The sequence below is a fragment of the Lithobates pipiens genome, unplaced genomic scaffold (genome assembly GCF_037356315.1).
Source record: "Lithobates pipiens isolate NorthernLeopardFrog02 unplaced genomic scaffold, aLitPip1_a1.2 Scaffold_18, whole genome shotgun sequence".
Lineage (NCBI taxonomy): Eukaryota > Metazoa > Chordata > Amphibia > Anura > Ranidae > Lithobates > Lithobates pipiens.
In genome coordinates this window covers 39,459,427-39,474,180 of record NW_027507758.1, presented here as the reverse complement: position 1 = coordinate 39,474,180, position 14,754 = coordinate 39,459,427, and the positions used below count along the sequence as shown (strand labels likewise).

General features: G+C 42.9%; 1 protein-coding gene across 1 annotated transcript in view; it reads left to right on the top strand.

Moving 5' to 3' along the window:
• GTF2A1L (general transcription factor IIA subunit 1 like) overlaps window positions 1-14,754 on the top strand; it is a 155,020-nt gene that overhangs the window by 43,479 nt on the left and 96,787 nt on the right. The window contains exons 4-6 of the mRNA XM_077485603.1: window positions 5,564-5,610; window positions 9,080-9,173; window positions 11,733-12,343. Of these exons, the coding sequence (XP_077341729.1) occupies window positions 5,564-5,610; window positions 9,080-9,173; window positions 11,733-12,343 (752 nt within the window). The remainder of the gene's footprint in view (window positions 1-5,563; window positions 5,611-9,079; window positions 9,174-11,732; window positions 12,344-14,754) is intronic.

Sequence of the window (14,754 nt, the reverse complement as noted above, 5' to 3'; positions counted from 1 at the left end):
AGACAATAAACAGTCTCTTAAAATGGGATCAGAGGGTTTGAAAGGAAATTCAGGTACTCAGGTGCCCCATACACACTATCAGTTTTTCTGCTAAATTTTTCCTTCAGATTTACCAAAACCACATAGTAGAAGGGCCCGTCTGATTGCATACACATTGAAACTCCTAATGTTTGACCTCATATTATATGGTTTTGGTAAATCTGAAGGAAAAACTCAGCAGAAAAACTGATAGTGTGTATGGGGCTTAAGTGTCAGTCATGTACTGAAGAACTTGCTTACTTTGACTGCATCTAGAGAATAGCCATTTGCAACTGGATGTTCACTCAAGTTGGACAGTCCTTCTCTCACAAGGCCTAGCAACCAACAAGGTGCTTTACTCAGGAACAAGTCTCTGCCACAGACGACGTTGTAGAACACGTAGGAAAACTAAACTTGAAGGATACCTGGATCTTTCAGCCAGCTTGGCGATATCCACAAGACCGGATTCTCTTGGGTACTTCAGCTCCTCCAGGCTCTTACTAAGAAACCAACCCGTACGTGGTCTTTTTCTGAAGAGTTCTCCCCAGTATAGTGTGAAGTCACTGGGTCTCACCCAAACCTGAGACGGCACCCAAGCACCTCCGAATCCTTCTTTAGTTTCCTTTCCTCGGGCTAGCCAGCCCCGAGACATCAAGATGGGGTGGATTCGCACCCCAGGCCATAGCCTTCCTGGGGGCTGGTCAGGAGGACCAGGACCATGAAGTCAGTACAACATTCTGGACCAGAACCCCGAACCACGTGACGATCTTAAATACCCTCTCCCAGAAAGCACAGCAAGAGTACCACTCCCACTGGGTGGGCTCCGAGAGAGAGTAACTTAAGCACCCAATAACACCATAGTTCCATACCTGCCAGAAGAGACGGTGCCCCCTGTGGCCAGGCTGAACATCTCATAGTCCAGTCAGACTGATGCTGAAGTCCAAATTTAGACAATTGTACCCAAACCAAACTGCAGTTCAGGCATAACTTTAACTTTGAAAAACGCATAGGGTGTGCTCTTCAGGAGCCATCGCTACACACAATATAATTAAAAATAGCAGGTTTTTATTACAAAATCAAATAATTAACAAGGAGATGAAATTGCATGACAAAATATATAAAGAGGCATTTTATCATAACTAACAATTTAACCACTTTAACCCCTGAAGGTTTCACCCCTTAATGACCAGGCCATTTATTGCCATACAGCACTGCGTTATTTTAACTGACAATTGCACGGCTGTGTGACTTTGTACCCAAATAAAATTGATGTGTGTGTGTTTTTTATTTATTTTTTTCTCCACAAATAGAGTTTTCTTTTTAGTGGTATTTGATCACCTCTGCGGTTTTTTTTTGTTTTTTTTTTGTTTTTTTTGTGCTAGAAACAAATAACAATATTTTTTACTTTCTGCTATAAAACATATCCAATAAAAAAATAAATGAATTTCTTCATCAATTTACCAATATGTATTCTGCTACTTATTTTTGGTAAAAAAATCACAATAAGCATATATTGCTTTACGCAAAAGTTATTGCATCTACAAATAATGGGATATTTTTATGGCATTTTTTTATACCAGTAACGGCAGGGATTTCTTGACTGTGACATTGCAGCGGACACCTAACTGACACTTTTGACGCTTTTGGTAACCAGTGACATTATTACAGTAATCGACGCTAAAAATATGCGCTGTCACTGTACTAATGACACTGGCAGTGAAGGGGTTAACACCAGGGGCGATCAAAGGTTTAAGTCTGTCCTAGGGGATGCTTTCTAACTGTGTGGGGGATGGACTCACTGGATGAACACAGAGATCCGTGTTCCTGTTTAGCAAGACACAAGATCGGGGTTCTCATCCCTGACAGAACTGCAGTCTGTCTTGTTTACATCGGCAGACCACAGCTCTACCTCCACAGAGCAATCGTGGGTGGCCAGCAGACATCGCATGCACCGGACCTGCTAATTGGCTCCCCCTGTGGCCAATCTGCGCACGCCCCCGCTGGCTATTGCATAAAGCCTCATGCACACGAGACGCAGTTAAACGCGCGTTTAGATGCAGTTGGACAGTTTTTTCAACTGCACCTGAACTCATTCAATGTTATCCTATGTGTCCATGCACACAGTCTCGTTTTTTTCCGTTTATATGCAGTTGCGTTTAATCTCGTTTTTCCAGAAGCAAAAAAATGCGTTCAGAAACAAAAATTTCTGCGTTTCAGACGCAAAACGCGGCAAAACGCGGTAAAACGCGGCAAAACGCCGCTACCGCGTTTAGCCGCGTTTGCGTTTATATGCGTTTTTAAAGGTGACCTTTTTTTTTACATTAAAAATCTCAAAAATGATTGCAAATGATGAAAAACCATTAGAAAAATATTTTAAACAACTGCAATTGCAAGTGGACAATCCACAACTTGTGGCAAGTGACGTGGCAAGTGGACAATCCACAACTTGTGGCAAGTGACATGGCAGGTGGCAAGTGATGTGGCAAGTGGACAATCCACAACTTGTGGCAAGTGACGTGGCAGGTGAAGTGGCAAGTGACGTGGAAAGTGGACAATAGACAACTTGTGGCAGGTGACGTGGCAAGTGACCTGGCAGGTGACGCGGCAAGTGACTTGGCAGGTGACGTGGCAAGTGGAAAATCAACAACTTGTGGCAGGTGACTGGCATGGGACGTGGCAAGTGGACAATAGACAACTTGTGGCAGGTGACGTGGCAGGTGATGTGGCAAGTGGACAATCCAAAACTTGTGGCAGGTGACGTGGCAAGTGACGTGGCAGGTGACGTGGCAAGTGATGTGGCAAGTGGACAATCCACAGCTTGTGGCAAGTGACGTGGCAAGTGGACAATCCACAACTTGTGGCAGGTGACGTGGCAGGTGACGTGGCAAGTGAACAATCCACAACTTGTGGCAGGTGACGTGGCAAGTGACGTGGCAGGTGAAGTGGCAAGTGACGCGGCAAGTAGACAATCCACAACTTGTGGCAGGTGATGTGGCAAGTGACGTGGCAGGTGATGTGGCAAGTCACGTGGCAAGTGGACAATCCACAACTTGTGGCAGGTGATGTGGCTGGTGACGTGTCAAGTGGACAATCCACAGCTTGTGGCAGGTGGCATGGCAGATGACGTGGAAAGTGGACAATCCACATCTCGTGGCAAGTGACGTGACAGCTGACGTGGCAAGTGACGTGGCAAGTGGACAATCCAAAACTTGTGGCAGGTGACGTGGCAAGTGATGTGGCAGGTGACGTGGCAAGTGATGTGGCAAGTGGACAATCCACAGCTTGTGGCAAGTGACGTGGCAAGTGTACAATCCACAACTTGTGGCAGGTGACGTGGCAGGTGACGTGGCAAGTGAACAATCCACAACTTGTGGCAGGTGACGTGGCAAGTGACGTGGCAGGTGATGTGGCAAGTGACGCGGCAAGTAGACAATCCACAACTTGTGGCAGGTGATGTGGCTGGTGACGTGGCAAGTGGACAATCCACAGCTTGTGGCAGGTGGCATGGCAGATGACGTGGAAAGTGGACAATCCACATCTCGTGGCAAGTGACGTGGCAGGTGATGTGGCAAGTGACGTGGCAAGTGGACAATCCACAATTTGTGGCAGGTGATGTGGCAAGTGGACAATCCCCAACTTGTGGCAAGTGACGTGGCAAGTGGACAATCCACAACTTGTGGCAGGTGCCGTGGCAAGTGACACGGCAAATGCAAGTGTACAACTGCTCTCTATGCTGCTGCTGCTCACTCTGATCAAAATAGCAGAAATAGTTAAAAAAAATGCTTTGAGAGCTTGGGGAGGGTCTACATGATGTTATCTTTATAAACGCGTCTAAACGCAAACGCGTCTAAACGCGTCTAAACGCGTCTAAACGCGACATGCAAACGCGGCAAAACGCGCGTTTCTAAACGCGCGTTTCAGCTTTTTTTTAACAGAGGTTTCATCTGCGTCTCGTGTGCATGAGGCCTAAAGGTATGTAGTTTCGTTCAAAAGTTTTTATTTTATGTTAAAATAAATTACATGTACAGAATATAAGACAAATTATTTGATACCAGAAATAAAAAGACATATTGAAGTACGGATGATATAAAGCAAAGAAGAATTTCAAGATAATCTAGTGGGAATGACAATAAATGGCCTTATATATTTTAGAATTTGAAAACATTCTTATAGCTGAGTTTTAAACATTTTAATCCCAAGAAAATATAAATATGTCTAAAAGAAAATATATGATTTTAAAGACCATAACTTCTAAAGTATGTTTATAGTAAGTATTATATAGTAAGGGAGGAACATAAAAGGTATATAGGAGGGGAAGGGGAGGGAATAATTCTCCGGAGGAGGTTTTATATATCATCTAATGTTGTAATTCTATAAAAAATCTTAATCACCATAACAATAAAACTCGGTTATCAATATTATCTGATGTATAATATTTAATCCAGGGTTTCCATATGATGTCAAACTTTGTCATCTGGTTTTTATCTATAGCGTCCATTTTAGCATGGATGAAAGATTGATTCATTCTACGTTTTGGTTTCTGCAATATTCACCACGTCTGTTTTCCACGCATTGGCTATAGTCTGCTTTGCGGCTATCAGGAGTGTAAGAAGAACTAATTTGAATTGTTTCTGAATCAGAAAGGCTGGTTTTAAATTAAGGAGAGATATAATTGGGTCTGGAAAAATTGGATGATCAAAAATGTTTGTAATTATCAGAAAGATCTTTTTCCAAAATGATTGTACAATTGGGCAATGCCACCAGGTACGTAGTTTCACGCAATAGAGCTGACCTGCCGCAATATATGTACTGTGTGGCTCGGGTCGGCAGGTGGTTAATCAGTACAAAGGCTCACTAAACCAAATGAGGATCCACACACCAAAGAGGGTCACCTGAATGTACAATTCGAGGTCATTACCCAACAGTGAGTTTCTTGTCCCCGTGGATTTTAAGTAAAGGGAGGCCATGCTTGTATAATACTGTACTGTGTTTTGTATGGATTTAATCATTTTTAAATATTTGATTTTGTAATAAAAACTTCTGTTTTATAATTTATATTGTGTGATTGTCTTGTCACCAAGAAATTCCTCTAATGTTCGATTAGAATGGATTAACACACAAACATATCTAAATGAGTCTTGCGTTATTGCTTTTTTAATGCATTTGGCATTTTTGAATGTGCAAGTGACTGACCTGTGTGTGTTTTTTTTTTTTTTTTTTTTACCTCTAAATGCCTGTATGTACAGGCACACATAGACTTAACATGAAGGGGCTTTTAGTGGCCGAAAAAACAGAGTTTTTGACTCCCAGGGTGCACGAGGATTAAATTGCATACATTATGCATCTACAGTACAATATTTTCAGTATTAGTCAAGTAGCTAAGTAATTAAAAATTAAGGAAAAATAAGGCCAACTTTTTTTTTTTTTAAAGGGCAGGGTCAGCCACAATTGATTAAATATCTGGCTATGGTTTTTTATTTTTATTTTTTATTTTTTTTTTGTGTATTTTGCTACAAATGTTTATTTCTCACTTTTTATTTTTCAGTCTTTCAAGGAAATAGAAACATTTCCAGTTTTACAGGATCAGACATGGTAGGTGTTATATCGCTGGGTGAAAAATTAGTATTTTCCCAAGGTTATGAGGTGCAAAACATTTGGCAGCTGCTATTTATTATTATTTTATTTATTATTATTATTATTATTATTATTATTATTATTTTTTGGGACATTGACATCAGTCTCTATCCTTTACATAGCTTACAAACTAACATTTTCTATACCAGTCAGGCTTTAATTTGCTAGTCACTTATGTAAAGTCCATCTCAATCTACAGGTCCATCTAAGGCAAGCGATGGGTTGAAGGAAAGAAAATGGCTAGATTCCACCATCAACACATTCAGTGTTGATGATGGAATGCCTCCTGCAGTGATATTGTATTTTGCTGGTGAGGGGACATAGGGAGCCTTCCTGGCCGTTAGAATACGATTACTGCTAGCAGCTATAGCCACTGGCATTAAGCACATGTAGAAAAATCCGACAGATTGATTATACCCAGTTCGATTTATGTATCGACTTTGGTTCAGTCAGCCTGCTCAAACATGAATCGAAATTCGTCCGGTTTCTGCTGAACCGGTCAAATTTTGGATCTATAGGCCCATACACACGATCAGACTTTTTGACAACAAACATGCAAATTAGCTGTTTTCGAGCAACATCCGACCGTGTATACGCTCCATCGCACAAACTTTTTCGGTTTTCATCTGACTTTTGTTGGCAGTGCGAACGGACAAACTTTCTGGCAACAAAAGCCTGATGGAGCAAAGTCTGATTGTGTGTACAGAAAACCATAGGACTTTTGTACAAAGTACAAACATGCATGTTCAGAACCAATGCAAAAGATCAGACAACAATACAGAAGTTGACCAAAGGTGGCGGTAAAGAGCAGAAAAACCACATGATTTGGTGAAAGTTGGCTGAAAAAGTCCTGCTGTGTGTATGCAATACAAGTTCTCGGCTCACTCCCTTTGTACAAAAATCCACAGGAAAGTTTGTACAAAGTCCGATCATGTGTATGAGGCTTTAGTCTCTCCCTCTCTGTCTCTCCCTCTCTGTTTCTCCCTCTCTGTCTCTCCCTCCCTCCCTCCTTTAACCACTTGCTTACTGGGCACTTAAACCCCCCTCAGTCCCAGACCAATTTTCAGCTTTCAGCGCTGATGCACTTTGAGTGACAATTACGCGGTCATACAACACTGTACCCAAATGAAATTTTTATCATTTTTTTCCCACAAATAGAGCTTTCTTTTGGTGGTATTTAGTTACAGCTCGGAGTTTTATTTTTTGCTAAACAAACAAAAAAAGATGCAAAAAAAAAAAAAAAAAAATCATGTTTTAATAGTTTGTTATAAAATTTTGCAAACGGGTAATTTTTCTCCTTCATTGAAGTGCGCTGATTAGGCGGCACTGATAGGCTGCATTGGTGGGCACTGATGGGCTGCATTGGTGGGCACTGATGGGCTGCATTGGTGGGCACTGATGGGCTGCATTGGTGGGCACTGATGGGCTGCACTGGTGGGCACTGATAGGCATAGTTAAGGCGGCACTAATAGGCACAGATAAGGCGGCACCGATGGGCACAGATAAGGCGGCACTGATGGGCAAAGATGGGCACAGATAGAATGGCACGGATGGGTGGCACGGATAAGTGGCACGGATGGGTGGCACGGATGGGCACTGATAGGTACCACAGATAGATGGGACTGATGGGCACTGATAGGTGGCACTGATAGGTGGCTCTGATGGGCGGCACTGCTGGGCACTGATGGGCGGCACTGCTGGGCACTGATGGGCGGCACTGCTGGGCACTGATGGGCGGCACTGGGGTGCAGCACCTTTGAGGCAGATTGGGTGGCACTGTGGGTGGCACTGTGGGGTGGCACTGTGGGCACTATGGGCACTGACGGGGGGCACTGACGGGGGGCACTTACTTTTGCTTTTATTTTACTTCAGGATGGCACTGCGGGAGGCAGGTGGGCACAGGCAGGTGGCAGGTGGTCCCTTGTATTGATGGCCGTGATCGGGACTGATGTCCCGATCACGGCCGCCGGTGATCGGCTTTTTTTTTCTCTCCTCGCGCTGTCAGCGCGAGGAGGAATAATAGCCGATTACCGGCTCCGTTCTATCACATGATCAGCTGTCATTGGCTGGCAGCTGATCACGTGATAAGGGGTCGGGATCGACCCCTTACACGGATCGGTGATCAGGCGAGTCTCACGGACTCGCCGATCACAGAGCGCGCCGCTCGCGCCCCTCAGGGGGCGCGCAGGCTGCTCGTAACCGGGACGACGTCAATAGACGTAGTCCCGGAAATGTAGGTCCGCGCTAATGCCGTCATTTGGCAATAGCGCGGATCTGAAGTGGTTAAAGGACTTGTATGCTGCAAAATATTACCGTATTTATTGGTGTATAACATCCACCTTAATTTTAACAGGGAAATTTTAGGAAAAAAATTTACATTTGAAATAAAGAACAGAATAAGGGTCAGTGCCCATCTGCAGTCTCACTATTGCCCATCATTGCAGCCTGATCAGTACCCATCTGCAGGCTCACCATTGCCCATTAATGCAGCCTGATCAGTGCCCATCTGCAGCCTCACCAGTGCCCATCAATGCAGCCTTGCCATTGGCGGATTACACAGAGGGATCTTTTGTTTACGCTGGGCTCCCAGTCACACACAGTCCCGCCTCCTCGACCGGCTCATATGATAGACAGAACACCGGTCCAGGAGGTGGGACTGTGTGACTGCGAGCACCGAGTAAACCTGAGATCCCTCTGTGTAATTCGGCGGCACTCGCCCCTCCCCTTCCCCTCCGAGGCAGCCCCATATCGGCATATAACACGTACACATGAATTTCCCTCTATTTTAAGGGGGGAAAAGTGAGTGTTATATGCCGATAAGTATGGTAATTTTTGTTGTTGGTTTTAGATGCACTTTAAATCCGACTCAACACTGCAGGGGTACAGCCTTGTCTGTTATGTCGATATGCGTGATTCCACTATTGTATGACGTAATTCCATCATTTTTTTTTTTTTTATTTTTTTTTTTTATAACCACAACAAGTGGGCATGATTACAAGATGGCTATTTGTAGACCTTTAAAGAGCATACAAGATGTGTGAACACCACTCCAACTGACATAAACGTGAATCCCCCAATTACACCTGCATATGCGTTTATTAACATAAACGTGAAAGAACAAGCAGACCTCTCACATAATCCTGTGACTGTCTGAAAAGGTCAATTGAATGCTGTTTTCCTAATACTTGTTGACCAGGGCTTTCTGTTGTCGTTTGCTGATACTGGTGGATAGTGGATACGAGCCTTGTTACACATTCATATCAGTGATGTGGAGTGATAATCTGAGCTGAGCTTTTGGTATTGAAATGTTTTATTTCAAAATAAAAATTTCCAGGATTTAAAATTAGATGTGAGACCCAATTATTATTTACAGTGCAATTTTGATTTATCCAATTAAAGTCCAAGAACATTTTTTATGTTTTTCCAGCATTCATCGGGGTCAAGCAGTTCATTTACTTTACCCCATGGTATCACATATCCAATCCACCTACCAGCTGGAATGACGGTGCAAACTGCTTCTGGTAAGTTGGTCTTTTAGGATAAAAAGCATATGTGGAACACCCCAGTATCTCCTTCCCATTTGTGATGGTACTGTCTGAAACTACCATAGTGGCCTTGCACGTAAATCCTGGTTAAGGATCTCCTTCATACTGGTGCGCAACTCCTAAATATGGGTTATTTGTATTAATTCATTTATAGTCTTTTCTAAATATCGTTTTAAATATCATGCCCTGGGGGGGGGGGGGGGGGGGTGTCTATAGTATGCCTTTTTAAAGTGACACAGTTTTCCCGTGTTTACAACCGTACCACAGCAAAATAACATTTCTAAAGAAAAAAGTAATTTAAAACTGATCGTGACTCTAATGAATTATTGGGTCCCGTCAATATAAATAAAATTCATTCAAAAAGATAGCATGGGTCTCCCGCCCCCCCCCCCCCCCCCAGTCCATGACCAGGCCCATTGGGTCTGGTATGGATATTAAGAGTAACCCAGTGCCAAATTTAAAAAAAACAAAATGGCATAGGGCTCCCCCCCCCCCCCAATCCATACCAGACCTTTATCTGAGCACACAACCTTGCAGGCCACAGGAAAAGTGGGAGGAATAAGAGAGCGCTCTCCCCCTATCCAAACCGTACTAGGCCACATGCCCTCAACATGGGGAGGGTGTTTTGGAGTAGCCCCCCCCCCCCCCAAAGCATCTTGTCCCCATGTTGATGGGGACAAGGGCCTTATCCCCACAGTCCTTGTCCGATGGTTGTAGGGGTCTGCAGGCAGGAGGCTTATCAGAAAATGGAAGCCCCCTTTAACAAGGGGATACAATATTGTGGCAAGTGGAAGACTACTAATATATTGATTTATAAAAGACTGAACCCAGGCCACATCCCAAAATTTTAGAGAAAAACAATAGAGTGAACCAGGGATTTTGCGGGACAGGGATATAGTCAAGTAAGGAAGTAAAGGAAGTAGAAAACGTAAATCCAAAAATGCAAGTTATTTTAATAAAGAACAAATATACACATACTAAAAATTAAAACCAAATAGCGATGGCATGTAGTTTACAGTATACATCTAAAACCTGAATCCAAAGTTTGGTCTTGGGGTAATAGACCCAACATTCAAGAAATTCAGATATCCCGACGTTTTGGAAAATTCATTCTTCAAAGGCTCATTTAGTGCAGCCTGTACTGTCTAACGGCAAATGATAGTAAGAGAGTGTTGGAACTATAAATGTATGTATGAATATATAGTTACATATGTATAGTGCAAAAAATGTTTAAGAATCTGAAATGATCAAACGGGAAGCAATTCAATACAGTGAAGGGCAGCAATTCAATACATGGCATGAGGGACACGGTGGAACTTGCAAACAATAATGCTGTGGCCATCCTTGTGGACCTATCTGCTAGTGTGGATCTATCTGGTGGTGTGAACTGTAAGCAAAAACTGATCCGGAATGTATGAGTGCATTTTTGTGGTGTAGACTGGCCCTAAAAATGCATGCACAGTATTTTCCATGTATTCCAATGGCTCTAGTTCACACCAGGGCAGTCAGTTCTGCAAACTGACCGGAACTGATTGCATTGGTGTGAACTAGAGCCATTGGAATTAATGGAAAGCGCTGTGCATGCATTTTTAGTGCAGAATAAAAGTGCACAGAACTGCATCTGGTGTGAACTGGCCCTGAGTCCTGTTGGATTACTGCACATATCTGAAAGAAATACAAAAAATACCCCAAGATTTAAAATATACATGTATAGATTTAAAGTAAAATATACATGGCTCTTGTATTTAAAGGAGAAGTTTGGGAAATAATAAAAACAAACATACTGTGCATATTCGGCAATGACTGTAGCATTGGTTCGATGCTGCAGCTGTGCCCTGCCGGCTCTAAGATTGAGCAATCACAGGACCACTGATTACTCAATTCTTGGCCTTCACTGAGCAGAGACTGTCAGTCACCACTCTCTGCTCTGTCCCTCCAGCACTCACTGGAGCACCAGGCTATGGAGGAAGCAGGAGAAGCTGGCTCAGGCTCTCAGCAGCATGCTGATGGGCTGAGCCAGCTGCCGGTAAGGAATCTGGGTGGGATCCGGACTATAAAGTCGGGATCATTCCAGAGCTTTACCCGACTCTGAGACTATGGCCAGATTCATACCTTGGGGGGGGGGGGGGGGGGCCGGACCCAGGGTACTCATACAGAGTTGGTTTACATTCTCAATGACAATCACACATTTTTAAAACGCAAGACAGAATGTCTGTCATTCTGAGGTCATACGTGCGCACATACACGCAGTCATAGAGATCCATTTGTGGTTCACTTAAAGTGCCACATTTTCTTTTAAAACTAATACAATATACCAGCGTGGGACTTTCGAGGGATCAGGTAAAACAGGGGGGCTGGGGGGGCCAGTATTGTAGGATGTTTTTTTCACCTTAATGCATAGAATGCATTAAGGTGAAAAAAACACGTACCTTTTACAATCCCTTTAAATCAGTATTTGTTTAGCACAAATTTCAGGTTTACGTAAGATAATGACATTTGCTGATATGGATTTTTGTTTGTGTTTATTTAACTTAGGACAACTTTACAAAGTGACCGTGCCAGTAATGGTAACTCAGGCACCTGGAGCACCAAGAATTCTTCAGCAGCCGATTCAACAGTACTTTCAGCACATCAGCCGTCTTCCCAAACCAGCCACAAACACCCAACTGGGTGGGGAGATTCAAGGCGCACAAAAATGGCAGCAGCCGCACGTGACTCAAACCAACAAGTTTAATGAAGTCACTGGTACACTTGATGGCAAAAGCACTTTGGATAATAATTTTGGAAATGCTAATGGAGGGCCATTTATTCAGCAGACTGTTGATATGCAGAAGCAGCAACTTGTAAGTAATGTGCTTAATCAGCCATTGAATGGTTTAAAAGAAAATAATTGTAATGATATGCCACCACTGCTGTTTAGTCCCAAGCAGACGGAATTAACCTTGGCTGATAACTCTGAATCTTTGCTGAATAACTTAAACATGGCTCAGACAGTTCAAGGACAGCCAGACAATGACTGCACAAGCCTATTAAAATCACAGGTTGCTGATAATATCGTTGATCTGTTATTGCTGGATGATGAAGATGACAATGGGAATAAAAATATACCACTGGACAACACCACCACCACAAGCGTACCAGATAAGGTGAGTTGTCGGTCTTAAATGAGCGAAGTCAGGTGAGGCTTATTTTATTTGCATTTTTATATGAATGTCAAGCGCTAGTTGCTAAAAAAAAAAAAAGAGCCCATGTGGTTGGAAATATGGGGCGATACCATACATGTGGGCCACTTAACAATCAGTCATTTAATGCTCCGCCTTTACAAACTGCTACTGACTATTATTTTATCATTTTTCCTCTCCCTCAGTTTCTCTTCCTTTCTCTTCCATGACCCCAGTGCTGACAGATGTGGCAGGGAAGGGGCAAACAAAGATGCTGTGCAGGCATCCAAAGTCATTCCTGGTAGGTGGCCAGTGGCTCGCCCGCATGATACCCAAGGTTATAATCCTGCACAATAGAAACCTGTGGCTTTGTGCAAGAAACAGGCAGGCTTGATCCGCTTTGTGGCTTGTTGACAATTTTTGGGCAATTTTTAGGCAGTTTGCCGAGGCACCCCTGAACAACCCAGAAGACACCCAAGTTGAAAAAGGTGCTCTATCTCATATGTGTTTCTTGAGTAGATGAAGACCAAATAATTATTCTACCACTGAGCTTCTTGACCATAAAAGCTGTGCACTCAGCAATCATTGCTATAAAACCTTGTGGATAACTAAACCACTAGCATTTCACATCCAACAGGTTCCGCATATAAAGATATAATATATAGGTATAAAGGAACTGGTTTGGGTCAATTTTTATTTTAATATTTTGTTTAAGGTTGTAATTTTAAACTGAGGTTTGATTTTATTTAAAAAAAAAATGTGCTACACACTTGTAGACAGGTGCAGTCTATTTTCTCAACTGCAGTGGCAGTGCAGGGGGAGAAGAAGGCAAGAGGAACATGGCTCCTCCTATGGTTTGCTGGGTCACTTGGACAGCCATCCGGTTGGATGTTGACAGCCCATGTGACTCTGGTGGCCATCTTGGATCAGACAGTCTACTTTAGACCCTGGCTTCTGGGTTTGGTGTGCATTTAACATGTGGCTAATGTAGGGAAAGCTTCCAGAGCAGTAGGGGGAACACTTGGGGACCCACCACTCTTCTTGGAAAAATTCCCACTTGGGCTCGCTCTGGCCAGGCCACATTCCACCTCTCAAGACAGATGCTGTCAGCTTGGCTGAGTCCTCTTTCGCTATACGCTGCTGTTATCCGTGAGTGTTCCTGGTTGGACTTCCTTCCACTGGACTTGTTGTGAACTGCTTTACTTGGCTTCAATAGAAGTTCTTTCAATTGCATCTGAACTGAATGTATTTCATTGCCACCGCTCCAAGCTGCATCCATCCACACACTATCTTTGTTTTCACAAAAAAATATTTAATACATGGCATAGGATTCCAAGAGCTCCAAAAAAACTCACCATGAGTTTTTTGGATAGCGGGTACAGCAGAAGTTTATTTTCAGGCACACACTCTTAAGATGAGAATAGTGCTGCGCTGTATAATTTATATAAGAGAATAAAGTACAAAAGTGCTTTGTGATAAATACACTAAATATACACTAATGAAAGGCAACGCATGTAAACTTCAACACAAGATTAAGTTTACTGTACATGTGCCAATTTATATGCTCTTTAACAATGGGTGCATATGTCACATACTGGTCATTTTTGACCCTTGATAGACCAATACAATATAATCACAGTGATATTAAAAATATGATGAAATTATCCCCCCAAAAAAACCTAATATATATCATAGGTGAATAAAATAAGTGTGTCCGTGAAAAATTCTTATTTCCCAAAATTAAGATATGGTGCAGTAAAAATGGTGACTGTATATCGATAAAACGAATGTAAAGTTCTGGTGGTCACTTTCTGCAGTGAGGTGCTGGTGACAAATGGCTTCTTATCTTCTTGTGAAGTTAAGTATATGGGTGTCCCCTTACCTTACTGCTGTAAGGTAACCGCATGTAAATGTATCTTTTGTGATGAAAACGTTGTGTGTCCCCTTGTACTCATCCCAAAGTATCCTCTCCAGCTCTGCTGGTTTATATGTCCCATTCACAGTCAGCGTTCCCTTTTTTTTTTTTTTTTTTTTTTTTTTTACCTCGCTGGGGTGGGTAACCCTTGCAATCATGGCATGGATGGATATGGGAAAAAGAGGGATGCTTTGATAGTGTAGTATTTTGTGTAAAAAGTTTCTTTGGTAATAACAATAAAAGCAGGTACTCATATTAAGTAAAAACAGACTGGCAATACAAAACGCGCAGCGCCCTCGTCCACGTCCACGTCCACTATCCTAGTATTCCCAACGCGTGTTCATCACCGACACGTGACTTTATCAGGGGATGACTAGTGATAATGGAAGTGTCTTCTTATATGGGTGTAAGTCGGTATGTGGGGCAGCAATTTTCTTGGAGCTCCGGTCACCGGAAGTGAATAGCGGCCATTTTCCCATCG